The 17,360-nt window shown below is 38.5% G+C and overlaps 1 protein-coding gene across 1 annotated transcript in view; it reads left to right on the top strand.

The window, feature by feature from the left end:
* CRNKL1 (crooked neck pre-mRNA splicing factor 1) overlaps positions 1-17,360 on the top strand; it is a 60,723-nt gene that overhangs the window by 9,222 nt on the left and 34,141 nt on the right. The window contains exons 4-7 of the mRNA XM_053712007.1: positions 1,770-1,928; positions 3,300-3,466; positions 13,863-14,041; positions 14,584-14,754. Of these exons, the coding sequence (XP_053567982.1) occupies positions 1,770-1,928; positions 3,300-3,466; positions 13,863-14,041; positions 14,584-14,754 (676 nt within the window). The remainder of the gene's footprint in view (positions 1-1,769; positions 1,929-3,299; positions 3,467-13,862; positions 14,042-14,583; positions 14,755-17,360) is intronic.

The following is a 17,360-nucleotide window of genomic DNA, read 5'->3' as shown; positions in this document are numbered from 1 at the left end:
ACAGTGCACAGATCCTCTTACTAAATAAGTCGGTGAGCACCATGCTGTTATCTTACTGATTTGTATCTTCCTTTTCCCATATTATATATTTTTGTAATCCTCCTCTATTAAAGGTTAATGTAAACTACACCAGAGTCGGTTTATATTGGCATAATCCCTGAGATCAGTGATTGGGTAAAAATTATGAGGTAGAATTTAACGGTAAAGAAGATTACCCTTATGTTAAGCCATTGCCTAATTAAAGAAGTCTATGCATTCATTTTTAGAGGGACACTATATTTGAAAATACACAATAGTAGGTATGCCTCACTATAGACTACTTGCTTATGTTACTGCCTAGACCTCTCTTGCTAGAGATTAGGTTAGAATTAACACCCTCCAGCAAACATTCCTATTGTATATGCTCTTCATCAGCAGTCTCCTAAGTGCCAAATACAAAATGTCAGCTACCTATCATTATATACTATATCCTGGGTCCAAGAGTGGCCCACTGTTTCTTTATTTTATATTTGTTTTATTTTACATTTCCCCCGAAATTCCCCTATCATATAATAAGCTCTCTCCTCAGGGGTCCAAGAGAGGCCTCTATTTGCCTTTAGGGGAAATTACCCTTTAAATCAACACATTTTATGGGGACACATTTCATATGTTTAATAAAGAAAAAATAAGATTCTTAGATTGAGACCCAAGAGTTGTCTCTTACAGTTCTTAATAGCCTTCTTTAGCTTACTATACGCCCCATAATATGGTGAGGGCCAAGAGTGGCCTCATTGTTCATTTGGAAGGTGTACAGTTGGAAAGGCATTATCCATACATTTTGATATTATAAATGTCTTGTAACTTTGTTTTATTGTTTAAGTTTGTTTATTGATTGAGTATCTGGAAACTACTTGTATTTTTATTTTGTTCTGACATTTCAACTTTGTATGCCTTATAATGAATCTCAATAAAAAAAAAAAAGTAAAAAAAAAAAAAAAAGATACATTTGAATATAAACTCTTATCTTTCTGTGAATGCAACATAATAGGTGGTTGCATTGTATTTCAAGTGAATTCTAATGTAGGTCAGCATGATGTAGCACATGTACAGTGCATTTAAAGATAGAATGATGCATTGAAAGAAAAGATTAGTCTGAGAATAACATGTATATGTATTTTTTTTTTTTAAAGTTTCATTAGCTGTTTAAATATTGACAGAATAAATATAAAGTTTAAATGTCTAAAACAATGGGAGCTGCCATGTTGTAACTTGGGTTACCTTCTCTGCTGTGGCCAATTGGAGACAGTTATACATAGGTCACTAGAGTGTGCAGCAAATTGGTTTGTAGAGTATAACAGTGTAATTTGTAACAGGCACTGAAAAGATCACAATTTCAGAATGGAATTACAGGAAAGGGGGACAAAATAGACGGTATATATATATATATATATATATATATATATATATATAATCATTTTATATTACCATCTCAAAGTGTTTAATGTCCCTTTTTAAGTGAATATTTTAAGTCACAAACCATTATATATTATGAATAGCTTCTAATGAGAGAGATGTTATTGCTACAGAATGTTTACTAAAGTTTGTAAGCTTTTTCCATAATTCAGTAAAGAGGCACAGAAAAACAACATTGTGTAGCATAAAATTTGCCTTATCAGTGTCATTTTGTCCTGTTGCTTTTATACTTAAAATCTGTATTGTATCACACTGTAGCTATATACTATCAGATACTAGTTTTGAGCTGTTGATTAAAGTACTGCATTTTGTTTCAGATCCCGCTCTATATACGAGCGTGCTTTAGATGTGGACTACAGGAATATTACACTATGGCTGAAGTATGCAGAGATGGAAATGAAGAACCGCCAGGTTAACCATGCCAGGAACATCTGGGATAGAGCTATCACCACCCTCCCTAGGGTCAATCAGTTCTGGTAGGTTTTATGTATATTTAATATATTTTACTCAATACCTGAAGATAGTTTGCTTTATAATAATTATTGTATTTTGACTGCACCATTTAAGATATAACCATGCTATTTTTCTGCTAAATTTTAACATTTCGTATTATCATCTTTCAGTTTATTGCAATAAATATATATTTATATTTAGAAAACAATGCAGTTGAGTGTTAGAGGACAGTAAGGTCAACCTTAAACTTTCATGATTTAGAGCAAGCATGTCTGAATTGTAAGAATTACATTTCGACTTTTCTGTCCCTTTAAAGGAACAATAAAGCTATTTTATATAGGTTTCATAAATTAATCCCTACATTGCAGTAGATGTGCATTCAGAATAAATGTTTTAAAAACCCTAAAGTAAAGTTTAGTATAATTTGTTTTGCAGTCCCTGACACACCTTTTAAAAAAAATAAAAAACTATTGGTTCTATTAATGTCACTTTATGCAAATATCATGCTTGTTTCTATTTTTCTAATTGTTATACAAGTTGAATACAAATTTACAATTTTGCTATGACCAATTAGGAACTTATATAAATGAGCTCCTGCATTGATCAGCCAATCACAGTATAGCAAGGAGAAGGGTTAGGGTTCTGCAGAATGCACTCCAGCCTCTTGGGGGGGGGCGGCAATTTTCCATATTTAAATTACATGAAAGACAGGCAAGATAAAAATAAATGTTCACTGTATAGATTTTTCACAGTGCATGTTTAAACATTTGTAGGAGGTTGCGTTTTGACTTTAATGTCCCCTTAAAGTAACATAGGCCATCAATTTTACAGTAGAGGAACTATGTTTAAAATAGTATGTTTTGTTGATTATTGCTAAGAACAATCAAGTTAAGTGAACTGTTGCACTTTTGTTTTAAATTATAGTCACAGTTTGATTAAAATTTGTACAGTTTGCTATACAGTACATATTATTCCAGTATGGATCCAGCCATGCCCCAAAAGTCATTTTAAAAAAAAAAAAACTGAGGAAAGCTAACAAAGCCGTATACTTGTACAGCACATGATCATAGATGATGGGTTTGCAAACCTAAAGTTCATCCAGAAAACAAAGGAGTCAGGGAAGTATTTTATATAGAGATGTATGTAGAAGAATACAGGAAGTTGGGAGCTGTGGATTCTGGGATTTGTCAAGCCCTGTCATAGAGCATTTTTATTGGAAACCATGCAACCCAGATATCTTTATTAAAAAAAAAAAAAAAAAAAAAAGTGTGAATGAATAAAACTATACAGAGCAGAAGGATTCTATATTATGAGGTAGACTGCTTAAAACTTCCATAAGTAGTTTATAAAATGCTGAATCTTTCACCAGCTATGTTCGGGTTCGGTTTCACTAGGTACAAGTACACCTACATGGAGGAGATGCTGGGCAATGTGGCTGGAACAAGACAGGTGTTTGAACGTTGGATGGAGTGGCACCCTGAAGAACAAGCGTGGCATTCATTCATCAACTTTGAGCTGAGATACAAGGAGGTGGATAGAGCACGCTCTATTTATGAGAGATATATCCTTTTCTTTTGCACAACGACAACTGATTAATGGATTTGGCTTTCACTGTTTTAAAACTTGCTACTAAAGTGATACAAAATGGAGGTGTTCTATCGGAATTTGCTACTTTGTCAGAATCTGCTACCTCTGACTGCGCATGCTCTGTATTACGTAATCGTACTCCACATATGATAAAAGGAATGTGATTATGTATATCAGCAGCATGTGCACTGAGATGTAGCAGATTCTGACAAGGAAGTTGTCCTTTCGGATTTTGCTGCGGTGAATAAATGCAAGCATGTGCTGTTAAAATTGAATGTTGCGATACTAATTAAATTACATATAACAATTATATATAGTGTGTGTATGTATATGTGTGTGTATATATATATATATATATATATATTTATTTATTTATTAGGGCTGCACGATTAATCGCGGATGCAGTTTTAAACCGCGATTAATCGCCGCAGTTTTAAACCGCGATTAATCGCCGCAGTTTTAAAACCGCAAGAGTACGCAATTTTTAAAAAAAATCCACATATTGTCCTGAAAACGGAGGCAGAGAGGGAGAATGAGTGGCAGACCAGTGTGCGGCCGTGGGCGGACTTGAGAATGCCCACGAAACAGCCATTTTGAAGAGTGTGTGGTAGTCATTCGGGAGTAGTGTGGGGGTGGTCAAGCAGTGGTGTGGCGGTGGGACAGCTCAAAGTTGTGAGCAATAAAGTGAGTATTGTACAAATACTTTATAGTGCCTTACTGACTTTTTGTTTTTTAAACTTCGTTTGTAGTTTGTATTTTTATGCTCCAAGAGTGCATTGGACATTGAGAAACATGTACAGTAAGATTCTGTAGTGTACTGTTAAATAAAGGGACTTTATACTATCTATGTAACCACAGCACAGGTAGAACTAGCTAATTTTATTTTAACTATTTTGTGGTTTGTATTTCTTCTGTTAAGTGTGATCAGTCCACGGGTCATCATTACTTCTGGGATATTACTCCTCCCCAACAGGAAGTGCAAGAGGATTCACCCAGCAGAGCTGCATATAGCTCCTCCCCTCTACGTCACTCCCAGTCATTCTCTTGCACCCAACGACTAGATAGGATGTGTGAGAGGACTATGGTGATTATACTTAGTTTTATATCTTCAATCAAAAGTTTGTTATTTTAAAATAGCACCGGAGTGTGTTATTATCTCTCTGGCAGAGTTTGAAGAAGAATCTACCAGAGTTTTTGTTATGATTTTAGCCGGAGTAGTTAAGATCATATTGCTGTTTCTCGGCCATCTGAGGAGAGGTAAACTTCAGATCAGGGGACAGCGGGCAGATGAATCTGCATAGAGGTATGTAGCAGTTTTTATTTTCTGACAATGGAATTGATGAGAAAATCCTGCCATACCGATATAATGTCATGTATGTATACTTTACACTTCAGTATTCTGGGGAATGGTACTTCACTAGAATTACACTGTAAGAAATACATAAAGCTGTTTAATAACTAGAGATTATGTTTAACGTTTTTGCTGGAATGTAAAATCGTTTTCATTTGCTGAGGTACTGAGTGAATAAATGTTTGGGCACTATTTTTCCACTTGGCAGTTGCTTAATCTGTTTTCTGACAGTTTCTGTTCTCCCTCACTGCTGTGTGTGAGGGGCCGTTTTTTTGGCGCTTTTACTACGCATCAAATATTTCAGTCAGCAACTCATTGTATTCCCTGCATGATCCGGTTCATCTCTACAGAGCTCAGGGGTCTTCAAAACTTATTTTGAGGGAGGTAATTTCTCTCAGCAGAGCTGTGAGAATTATAGTTTGACTGAGATAAAAAACGTTTATTCTGTAATTTGTTTCCTGCTTTCAGAATTTGTTATCTTTGCTAATGGGATTAAACCTTTGCTAAAGTTGTGTTGTTTACAAGGATTGAGGCTATAACTGTTTCAATTTATTAATTTTCAACTGTCATAGATCTTCTGTGCTTCTTAAAGGCACAGTACGTTTTAATATTATTCTAATTGAATTGTATTTCCAAGTTGCAAGTTTATTTGCTAGTGTGTTAAACATGTCTGATTCAGAGGATGATACCTGTGTCATTTGTTGCAATGCCAAAGTGGAGCCCAATAGAAATTTATGTACTAACTGTATTGATGCTACTTTAAATAAAAGTCAATCTGTACAAATTGAACAAATTTCACCAAACAACGAGGGGAGAGTTATGCCGACTAACTCGCCTCACGTGTCAGTACCTACATCTCCCGCTCAGAGGGAGGTGCGTGATATTGTAGCGCCGAGTACATCTGGGCGGCCATTACAAATCACATTACAGGATATGGCTACTGTTATGACTGAGGTTTTGGCTAAATTACCAGAACTAAGAGGTAAGCGTGATCACTCTGGGGTGAGAACAGAGTGCGCTGATAATATTAGGGCCATGTCAGACACTGCGTCACAGGTGGCAGAACATGAGGACGGAGAACTTCATTCTGTGGGTGACGGTTCTGATCCAAACAGACTGGATTCAGATATTTCAAATTTTAAATTTAAACTGGAAAACCTCCGTGTATTACTAGGGGAGGTGTTAGCGGCTCTGAATGATTGTAACACAGTTGCAATACCAGAGAAAATGTGTAGGTTGGATAAATATTTTGCGGTACCGACGAGTACTGAGGTTTTTCCTATACCTAAGAGACTTACTGAAATTGTTACTAAGGAGTGGGATAGACCCGGTGTGCCGTTCTCACCCCCTCCGATATTTAGAAAAATGTTTCCAATAGACGCCACCACAAGGGACTTATGGCAAACGGTCCCTAAGGTGGAGGGAGCAGTTTCTACCTTAGCTAAGCGTACCACTATCCCGGTGGAGGATAGCTGTGCTTTTTCAGATCCAATGGATAAAAAGTTAGAGGGTTACCTTAAGAAAATGTTTGTTCAACAAGGTTTTATATTGCAACCCCTTGCATGCATTGCGCCGATCACAGCTGCAGCGGCATTCTGGATTGAGTCCCTGGAAGAGAACATTGGTTCAGCTACTCTGGACGACATTACGGACAGGCTTAGAGTCCTTAAACTAGCTAATTCATTCATTTCGGAGGCCGTAGTACATCTTACTAAACTTACGGCGAAGAATTCAGGATTCGCCATTCAGGCACGCAGGGCGCTGTGGCTAAAATCCTGGTCAGCTGATGTTACTTCTAAGTCTAAATTGCTTAATATACCTTTCAAAGGGCAGACCTTATTCGGGCCCGGGTTGAAAGAGATTATCGCTGACATTACAGGAGGTAAAGGCCATGCCCTGCCTCAGGACAAAGCCAAGACTAGACAGTCTAATTTTCGTTCCTTTCGTAATTTCAAAGCAGGAGCAGCATCAACTTCCTCTGCACCAAAACAGGAAGGAGCTGTTGCTCGCTACAGACAAGGCTGGAAACCTAACCAGTCCTGGAACAAGGGCAAGCAGACTAGGAAACCTGCTGCGGTCCCTAAAACAGCATGAATTGAGGGCCCCCGATCCGGGATCGGATCTAGTGGGGGGCAGACTTTCTCTCTTCGCCCAGGCTTGGGCAAGAGATGTTCAGGATCCCTGGGCGCTAGAGATAATATCTCAGGGATACCTTCTGGACTTCAAATACTCTCCTCCAAGAGAGAGATTTCATCTGTCAAGATTGTCAACAATCCAGACAAAGAAAGAGGCGTTTCTACGCTGCGTACAAGAGCTCTTGTTAATGGGAGTAATCCATCCAGTTCCACGATCGGAACAGGGACAGGGGTTTTACTCAAATCTGTTTGTGGTTCCCAAAAAAGAGGGAACTTTCAGACCAATCCTGGACTTAAAGATCCTAAACAAATTCCTAAGAGTTCCATCGTTCAAGATGGAGACTATTCGGACAATTTTACCTATGATCCAAGAGGGTCAGTACATGACCACTGTAGATTTAAAAGATGCTTACCTTCACATACCGATTCACAAAGATCATTATCGGTACCTAAGGTTTGCCTTCCTAGACAGGCATTACCAGTTTGTGGCTCTTCCATTCGGATTGGCTACAGCTCCAAGAATCTTCACAAAGGTTCTGGGTGCTCTTCTGGCGGTACTAAGACCGCGGGGAATCTCGGTAGCTCCATACCTAGACGACATTCTGATACAAGCTTCAAGCTTTCAAACTGCCAAGTCTCATACAGAGTTAGTGCTGGCATTTCTAAGGTCACATGGATGGAAGGTGAACGAAAAGAAAAGTTCACTCGTTCCACTCACAAGAGTTCCCTTCCTGGGGACTCTTATAGATTCTGTAGAAATGAAGATTTACCTGACAGAGGACAGGCTAACAAGACTTCAAAGTGCTTGCCGCACCCTTCATTCCATTCAACACCCGTCAGTGGCTCAATGCATGGAGGTAATCGGCTTAATGGTAGCGGCAATGGACATAGTACCCTTTGCACGCTTACACCTCAGACCACTGCAACTGTGCATGCTAAGTCAGTGGAATGGGGATTACTCAGACTTATCCCCTTCTCTGAATCTGGATCAAGAGACCAGAAATTCTCTTCTATGGTGGCTTTCTCGGCCACACCTGTCCAGGGGGATGCCATTCAGCAGACCAGACTGGACAATTGTAACAACAGACGCCAGCCTTCTAGGTTGGGGTGCCGTCTGGAATTCTCTGAAGGCTCAGGGACAATGGAGTCAGGAGGAGAGTCTCCTGCCAATAAACATTCTGGAATTGAGAGCAGTTCTCAATGCCCTCCTGGCTTGGCCCCAGTTGACAACTCAGGGGTTCATCAGGTTTCAGTCGGACAACATCACGACTGTAGCTTACATCAACCATCAGGGAGGGACAAGAAGCTCCCTAGCTATGATGGAAGTATCAAAGATAATTCGCTGGGCAGAGTCTCACTCTTGCCACCTGTCAGCAATCCACATCCCGGGAGTGGAGAACTGGGAGGCGGATTTCTTAAGTCGTCAGACTTTTCATCCGGGGGAGTGGGAACTTCATCCGGAGGTCTTTGCCCAAATACTTCGACGTTGGGGCAAACCAGAGATAGATCTCATGGCGTCTCGACAGAACGCCAAGCTTCCTCGTTACGGGTCCAGATCCAGGGATCCAGGAGCAGTCCTGATAGATGCTCTGACAGCACCTTGGGACTTCAGGATGGCTTACGTGTTTCCACCCTTCCCGTTGCTTCCTCGATTGATTGCCAGAATCAAACAAGAGAGAGCATCAGTGATTCTAATAGCACCTGCGTGGCCACGCAGGACTTGGTATGCAGACCTGGTGGACATGTCATCCTGTCCACCTTGGTCTCTACCTCTGAAACAGGACCTTCTGATACAGGGTCCCTTCAAACATCAAAATCTAACTTCTCTGAAGCTGACTGACTCAGAAAACCCACGTCTTGATAAAATCAAGCGTTCAATTTCCGAGTCAGTTATTGATACCTTAATACAGGCTAGGAAACCTGTTACCAGAAAGATTTACCATAAGATATGGCGTAAATACCTATATTGGTGTGAATCCAAAGGTTACTCTTGGAGTAAGGTTAGGATTCCTAGGATATTGTCTTTTCTACAAGAAGGTTTAGAAAAGGGTTTATCTGCTAGTTCATTAAAGGGACAGATCTCAGCTCTGTCCATTCTGTTACACAAACGTCTGTCAGAAGTTCCTGACGTCCAGGCTTTTTGTCAGGCTTTGGCCAGGATTAAGCCTGTGTTTAAAACTGTTGCTCCACCATGGAGTTTAAACCTTGTTCTTAATGTTTTACAGGGCGTTCCGTTTGAACCCCTTCATTCCATTGATATAAAGTTGTTATCTTGGAAAGTTCTATTTTTAATGGCTATTTCCTCGGCTCGAAGAGTCTCTGAATTATCAGCCTTACATTGTGATTCTCCTTATTTGATTTTTCATTCGGATAAGGTAGTCCTGCGTACTAAACCTGGGTTCTTACCTAAGGTAGTTACTAACAGGAATATCAATCAAGAGATTGTTGTTCCTTCTTTATGCCCAAATCCTTCTTCAAAGAAGGAACGTCTACTGCACAACCTGGATGTAGTCCGTGCTCTAAAATTTTACTTACAGGCAACTAAGGAATTTCGACAAACGTCTTCTCTGTTTGTCATTTACTCTGGGCAGAGGAGAGGTCAAAAAGCTTCCGCTACCTCTCTTTCTTTTTGGCTTCGTAGCATAATTCGTTTAGCTTATGAGACTGCTGGACAGCAGCCTCCTGAAAGAATTACAGCTCATTCTACTAGAGCTGTGGCTTCCACTTGGGCCTTCAAGAATGAGGCCTCTGTTGAACAGATTTGCAAGGCTGCAACTTGGTCTTCGCTTCATACTTTTTCCAAATTTTACAAATTTGACACTTTTGCTTCATCGGAGGCTATTTTTGGGAGAAAGGTTCTTCAGGCAGTGGTTCCTTCTGTATAAAGAGCCTGCCTATCCCTCCCGTCATCCGTGTACTTTTGCTTTGGTATTGGTATCCCAGAAGTAATGATGACCCGTGGACTGATCACACTTAACAGAAGAAAACATAATTTATGCTTACCTGATAAATTCCTTTCTTCTGTAGTGTGATCAGTCCACGGCCCGCCCTGTTTTTAAGGCAGGTAAATATTTTTTAATTTATACTCCAGTCACCACTTCACCCTTGGCTTTTCCTTTCTCGTTGGTCCTTGGTCGAATGACTGGGAGTGACGTAGAGGGGAGGAGCTATATGCAGCTCTGCTGGGTGAATCCTCTTGCACTTCCTGTTGGGGAGGAGTAATATCCCAGAAGTAATGATGACCCGTGGACTGATCACACTACAGAAGAAAGGAATTTATCAGGTAAGCATAAATTATGTTTTTTATGCTCCAAGAGTGCATTGGACATTGAGAAACATGTACAGTAAGATTCTGTAGTGTTAAATAAGTTTTATTGAAAAATTAAGGTGTTATAGTAATTTTTAATAAAATTGCGATTAAATCGCAATCGCGATTTTTATTTTTATATATATTAAAAAAAAATCTCTTTTTTTTTTTCACCATATCGCCCAGCCCTAAAATAAATATATATATATATATATATATATATATATATATATATATATATACTGCCCATTTAGTTCATACTGAACTGTGCACAAACATAGCTATTTCCCATCCTAAAAATTCATGTCAGAATCTGTGAACTTGCAAGGATGACAGACGTGAACACCTTTGGAAACAGGTTGCAGTGTGGCCTCATTTAAATAATGGTTAGCGGTCACCACTTTCTCCTGCCCTAACACTTAAGTACCTCAGATCTCACAGCTGTCAAAGCAACTCCCCCCGTTCTGGCGGTCAAAAATTCTGACAAACAGCCTGTCCATCTTTCACATCCAGCAGCCGCCAATTGTTGCGCTGCACCAAACTGATTGTCAGGAATATTAAGCTATTAGAAGCCGCCATCGATAACATCCTAATTATAGGCCGTATCCCTGATTTTAATTAGGGGGAAAAAGTGCAGCCAATATGGTGTGTGTATGTATGTATATATATATATATATATATGTGTCTCTACTTAGTCATTTTTATTTGTTTTATTAGTATTGTGACATTCACAGCGCATGCACGCATTTATTCGCACAGCAGAATCCAAGAGGACAACTTTCTTGTCAGAATCTGCTACCTCTGAGTTTGCATGCTACTTATTTACATAATCGCATTGCACACATTCCTTTTGTAACATGTGGAGTGCGATTACGTAATACAGAGCATGCGCAGTCAGAGGTAGCATATTCTGACAAGGTAGCAAATTTTGATAGAACACAGGCAGTAAGTTTCTTATTGGTCTTGTCAAACCCAGTTACAGAGAGGTGTTTAAATGGCGACCTGAAAGGCTATATAAGAAATTATAGTTTAATCTTCTTAGGGCGTTTCAGTTTTGGCTGATTATAGATTGTAAGCAGGGTGGATTTTATTATTATTATTATACTTTATTTATTAAGCGCCAACATATTCCGCAGCGCTGTCCATGGATACAAATTATTTAAATAAAACAATACAAGACTTGTAAGATACAGGACAAAATTTACAAACACATACAGGAGGGATTGAGGGCCCTATTCCTGTGGGAACTTACAATCTAGAAGGGTAGGAGGTTGAGAAACAGGAGGTGAGGACTGCAAGATTGAGAAAGATGTTAATACAGAGTTAGATGAGGGAAATGTTAGGTAAGTGAAATTAATTTATTATTGAGTTGGGTGGTAGGCTTCCCTGAACAGAAAAGTCTTCAGGGAACATTTTAAAGGAAGACAGATTAGGGCAAAGCCTGACAGCAGGAGGGAGAGTGTTCCAGAGGGCAGGTGCTGCACGACAGAAGTCCTGCAGTCTAGCATGAGAGGAGGTGATAGTTGCGGATGCAAGGAGCAGGTCATTGTTGGATCTTAGTGGACGGGCTGGAGTATTCTTGTGTATTAGAGAGGATAGGTAGAGGGGAGCAGCGTTGGTGAGAGTTGATTTAAATCATGGCGTTTTTGTTTTTAGATTAATAATTTTTCAGATTATTGTTGCAGTTATATCAGATACTAACTGATTTGGTTTTATATCATTAGATGCATAGATAGATCATTAAAATTAATGCAATTATTGGTGAACTATCTCCAGTTTAATAGGTTAATTCATATTTGATCAACTTTTCAGCTGTACTTTATTGGAATTAGAAAAATACGTTATTTTTAATTCTTTCTCCTCACACTTTCATGATTCAAATAGGACATGTAATTTTAAACAACTTTCCAATTTACTTTTATCACCAATTTTGCTTTGTTCTCTTGGTATTCTTATTTGAAAGATAAACCTAGGAGGTTCATATGCTAATTTCTTAGACCTTGAAGGCTGCCTCTAATCTGAATGCATTTTGACTGTTTTTCACCACTTGAGGGCATTAGTTCATGTGTTTCATATAGATAACATTGAGCTCATGCACGTGAATTTACCAAGGAGTGAGCACTGATTGGCTAAAATGCAAGTCTGTCAAAAGAACTGAAATAAGGGGGGCAGTCTGCATAGGCTTAGATACAAGGTAATATGTGTATAATTATAACTGTGTTGGTTATGTAAAACTGGGGAATGGATAATTAAGGGATTATCTCTTTTAAAACAACAAAGATTCTGGTGTTGACTGTCCCTTTAAGTCCTTGTGCAGATCAATTCCACTCCAAAAACAATCTTCTATTCAGTGAGCTTCTTGAAACTTAGTATGGTTTGATTCTGTATACATATATTATATTTGCAGAGGAGCAATCTCATTACATGGACAGTAAAGTCAAAATTAAACTTTCATAGATTTTGAAAGAGCATGCAATGTTTAACAATTTTCCAATTTACTTCTCTTATCTATTTGCTTTGTTCTCTTGGTATCCATTGTTGAAAAACATACATAGGTAAGGTCAGAAGCAATGCACTACTTTGAGCTAGCTGTTTGGCACAGTCTCAACCAATTAGTTCAGCTAGTCCCATGTGGAGCATTGCTCTCCTTCAATAAAGGATACCAAAAGAATTAAGCAAATTTGATAATAGAATTAAATCTAAAGGTTATTCATCCTGAAATAAAGATTAGTTTTTAATTATATAGCAAGATGCTGAATATTCATGGCTGTGATGTTTATCTTTTTTTTTTCTTTTTTTTTTATTCCATCTAAAATGTCATGCTCTCCCAGAGGTTTCTAAAAGAGTCTAGGAAATTTTGAAGATATTATCACATTTGGTTTTTGTAGTTTTCAAAACTGTGATTTACTGTCTGTAGAAATAACATGCCCCTTCACATAAAAAATGTTATAAAATATATATTTAGAGTTGATAAACAGACCTTAAAGGGACATAATCATTAAAGAAAATGTTTGGGTTTCAGATAGGAGCATACAATTTTCAGAGTATAATGCATCTTAAATATAAACTACCTTTTTAAATATTTTTTTTTCCTCAAAAATAATTTTATTTAAAAAAAAAAATGATTTAAATTAAAAAACAACTTTTTTTTATCATTGATTTTTATCCAACCTGCTTGTAAGCTACACAGAACTATAACTAATTAATGTTTTTCATCACTTTAAAAGGAACATTTAATCATTATTATGCATTGTAAATAAAGTGCATTTTTTTAGTTTAGCAAATTAGAATAGCATGCTGCAGACTTCACAAGCCTAACCCTGCTACATATATGTCCTTAATTGACTGCAACAGAGGTTATTAGATATTGCAAAACAATGTAAGCTTTGCTAACAAAATTACTGTAGCTAGCCTTGTCTGCTGCAGTAACAAATGCAGATTGCCTCCTCCAAATAATGAACAGTTGCAGCAAAGGTGTTCATATATTCAGAATGTGTTCACACTCCCCAAGAAGGTTAATTTATTGCAAGACTACACGCAAGTTGTCTGCTGTATTTTTCCCTTAACACCCATTCACTTGTCCTTGTGCACCCTGATGTGAAGAACTGGATCAAGTATGCACATTTTGAGGAGCGGCACGGTTACATTGCCCATGCTAGGAAAGTATATGAGAGAGCTGTGGAGTTTTTTGGAGAAGATCACATGAATGAGAACCTCTACGTTGCATTTGCTAAGTTTGAAGAGAATCAAAAGGAGGTGAGTTTGTCAAATTAGTGGAAAGGTACACCTGAAAAAAGGCTGGGCAAATTTAGTTGTACTATAATAGAGCATTAATTAAAAGGCCAGAATAGTTGAAAATTGACATTCTCTAAGTGGTCAGAGCATGTAATTTTACTACTATTGACCCTGCTAACAGCAGTGCTCCGCAAGTCCAAGAAGCACTTCTACTGTGTGTTGAACCCCTTTGCAGGAGTTAAATACATAGTAGCGTAGGGTTGGTAGTCGTAACAAATTAGAGCATGTAATTTTTCGACTATTAAGGCCCTTTAACCAGATCATGTTGCCTAATTAAGTAACTTGCAGCTTTTGTGAATATATTTCTTTGACAAATATATTGTGTGCATGGCATGTATGTGCTAAACATGAGTAAAAGCAGCATTTGTAGTTCCTAATAAAGCTACAATTTATTTAAATTCCTATTTTATTTTAGTTTGTATCATAGACTTTGGTGCTAATGTAAATCTTTATATCAATGCAATTCTGTAACTCCTATGGAAATATTCTTCTTTTTTACCTAGTTTGAAAGAGTACGCGTCATCTACAAATATGCTTTAGACAGAATATCAAAGCAGCAAGCCCAGCAATTATTCAAAAACTACACTATATTTGAGAAAAAATATGGTGACCGAAGAGGCATTGAAGATATAATAGTCAACAAAAGGCGGTTCCAATATGAAGAGGAAGTGAAGGTAAATTACCAGTTTGTAAAATGAAGTACACCTACCTTTGTTTGAATAATGACAGTAAAAATAAGGGTTCTGGAATTGTTATATGCAAAGTAGGCATCTGCCTAGGGATGCAATTACCCAGAGGGTAGTATATTTGGCTGGTCAAGTGATTCTCCTTTGCAGTCTAATTCACATTGTTTTTTTCATTCTCTAAGCTTCAAACCTTGATGCCTTAGATTAGTGTTTTAGAAAGTCTTATGGGTGGATGTAAAATGTATGGCTGTTATAAACACACAATATATTTCCTAAAAATGTCCAGCAGTACAGGGCCTGATTTAAATAAGGTTGCAGGATCACTTTTGTTTGCTGTTCTTCCCTTCAGGTGGCTCTTTTGACTTGTGGTCATTATGCATGCCCACCCCACCAGAAGTACCCAAAATACATATTTTTGTGAGCCACAACAAATGTGGCACACATTAGTTCTGCTTTGTCCTGAGGAGCAACAAAAACTAGTGCATATGGCCACATGATGCCCATGGGCCAGCAGTTGGCCATCCCTTCCTTAGGTATTGATGGTCTCTATATTAGATATGGTTAGTGTACGTGCTGAAGTGTAATGTCACTGTATACAAGTTAAAGGGACAGTCTACACCAGAATTGTTATTGTTTTAAAAGATAGATAATCCCTTTTCTCCAACATTGGTGTGTCCGGTCCACGGCGTCATCCTTACTTGTGGGATATCTCTTCCCCAACAGGAAATGGCAAAGCTGGCCATATAGTCCCTCCTAGGCTCCGCCCACCCCAGTCATTCTCTTTGCCGTTGCACAGGCAACATCTCCACGGAGATGGTTAAGAGTTTTTTGGTGTTTAAATGTAGTTTTTATTCTTCTATCAAGTGTTTGTTATTTTAAAATAGTGCTGGTATGTACTATTTACTCTGAAACAGAAAAGGATGAAGATTTCTGTTTGTGAGAGGAAGATGATTTTAGCAGACAGTAACTAAAATCGATTGCTGTTTCCACATAGGACTGTTGAGATGAAGTAACTTCAGTTGGGGGAAACAGTTAGCAGACTTTTCTGCTTAAGGTATGACTAGCCATATTTCTAACAAGACCATGTAATGCTGGAAGGCTGTCATTTCCCCTCATGGGGACCGGTAAGCCATTTTCTTAGTCAAGCAAACAGATTAAAGGGCTTAATATGGGCTAAAAAACTGGTAGACATTTTTATGGGCTAAATCGATTGCTTTATTTGGGCATTTTATTCATATTTATGCTGAAAATTCGCATTTATAAACTTGGGGAACGTTTATTAAACGGCAGGCACTGTGTTAGACACCTTTTCCAGTCAGGGGGCCTTCCTAGTTGTAGACTGAGCCTCATTTTCGCGCCATTACTGCGCAGTTGTTTTTTGAGAGCGGGACATGCAGATGCATGTGAGAGGATCTGAAATTTGCTGGAAAAGCTTCTAGAAGGCGTCAATTGGTATCGTATTCCCCTCTGGGCTTGGTTGCGTCTCAGCAAAGGCTATAGCTGGGACTGTATAGGGGTTAAATTTGTAAACGGCTCCGGTTCCGTTATTTTAAGGGTTAAAGCTCTGAAATTTGGTGTGCAATACTCTTATTGCTTTAAGACACTGTGGTGAAATTTTGGTAATTTTTGAACAATTCCTTCATACTTTTTCACATATTCAGTAATAAAGTGTTTTCTGTTTAAAATTTAAAGAGACAGTAACGGTTTTGTTTTAAAACGTTTTTTGTGCTTTGTTGACAAGTTTAAGCCTGTTTAACATGTCTGTACCATCAGATAAGCTATGTTCTATATGTATGAAAGCCAATGTGTCTCCCCATTTAAATTTATGTGATAATTGTGCCATAGCGTCCAAACAAAGTAAGGACAGTACTGCCACAGATAATGAAATTGCCCAAGATGATTCCTCAGATGAGGGGAGTAAACATGATACTACATCATCTCCTACTGTGTCTACACCAGTTTTGCCCACACAGGAGGCCCCTAGTACATCTAGTGCGCCAATGCTTATTACCATGCAACAATTAACGGCTGTAATGGATAACTCCATAGCAAATATTTTATCCAAAATGCCTACTTATCAGAGAAAGCGCGATTGCTCTGTTTTAGACACTGAAGAGCAGGAGGGCGCTGATGATAATTGCTCTGTCATACCCTCACACCAATCTGAAGGGGCCATGAGGGAGGTTTTGTCAGATGGGGAAATTTCAGATTCAGGAAAAATTTCTCAACAAGCTGAACCTTATGTTGTGACATTTAAATTTAAATTAGAACATCTCCGGGCACTGCTTAAGGAGGTGTTATCTACTCTGGATGATTGTGACAACTTGGTCATTCCAGAGAAATTATGCAAGATGGACAAGTTCCTAGAGGTTCCGGTGTACCCCGACGCTTTTCCTATACCCAAGCGGGTGGCGGACATAGTAAATAAGGAGTGGGAAAAGCCCGGCATACCTTTTGTCCCCCCCCCCCCTATATTTAAGAAATTATTTCCTATGGTCGACCCCAGAAAGGACTTATGGCAGACAGTCCCTAAGGTCGAGGGGGCAGTTTCTACTCTAAACAAACGCACTACTATTCCTATCGAAGATAGTTGT

This window comes from Bombina bombina, chromosome 4 (genome assembly GCF_027579735.1).
Source record: "Bombina bombina isolate aBomBom1 chromosome 4, aBomBom1.pri, whole genome shotgun sequence".
NCBI lineage: Eukaryota > Metazoa > Chordata > Amphibia > Anura > Bombinatoridae > Bombina > Bombina bombina.
Note: the sequence above shows the minus strand (reverse complement) of the source record. Positions and strands in the feature narration are given on the sequence as shown.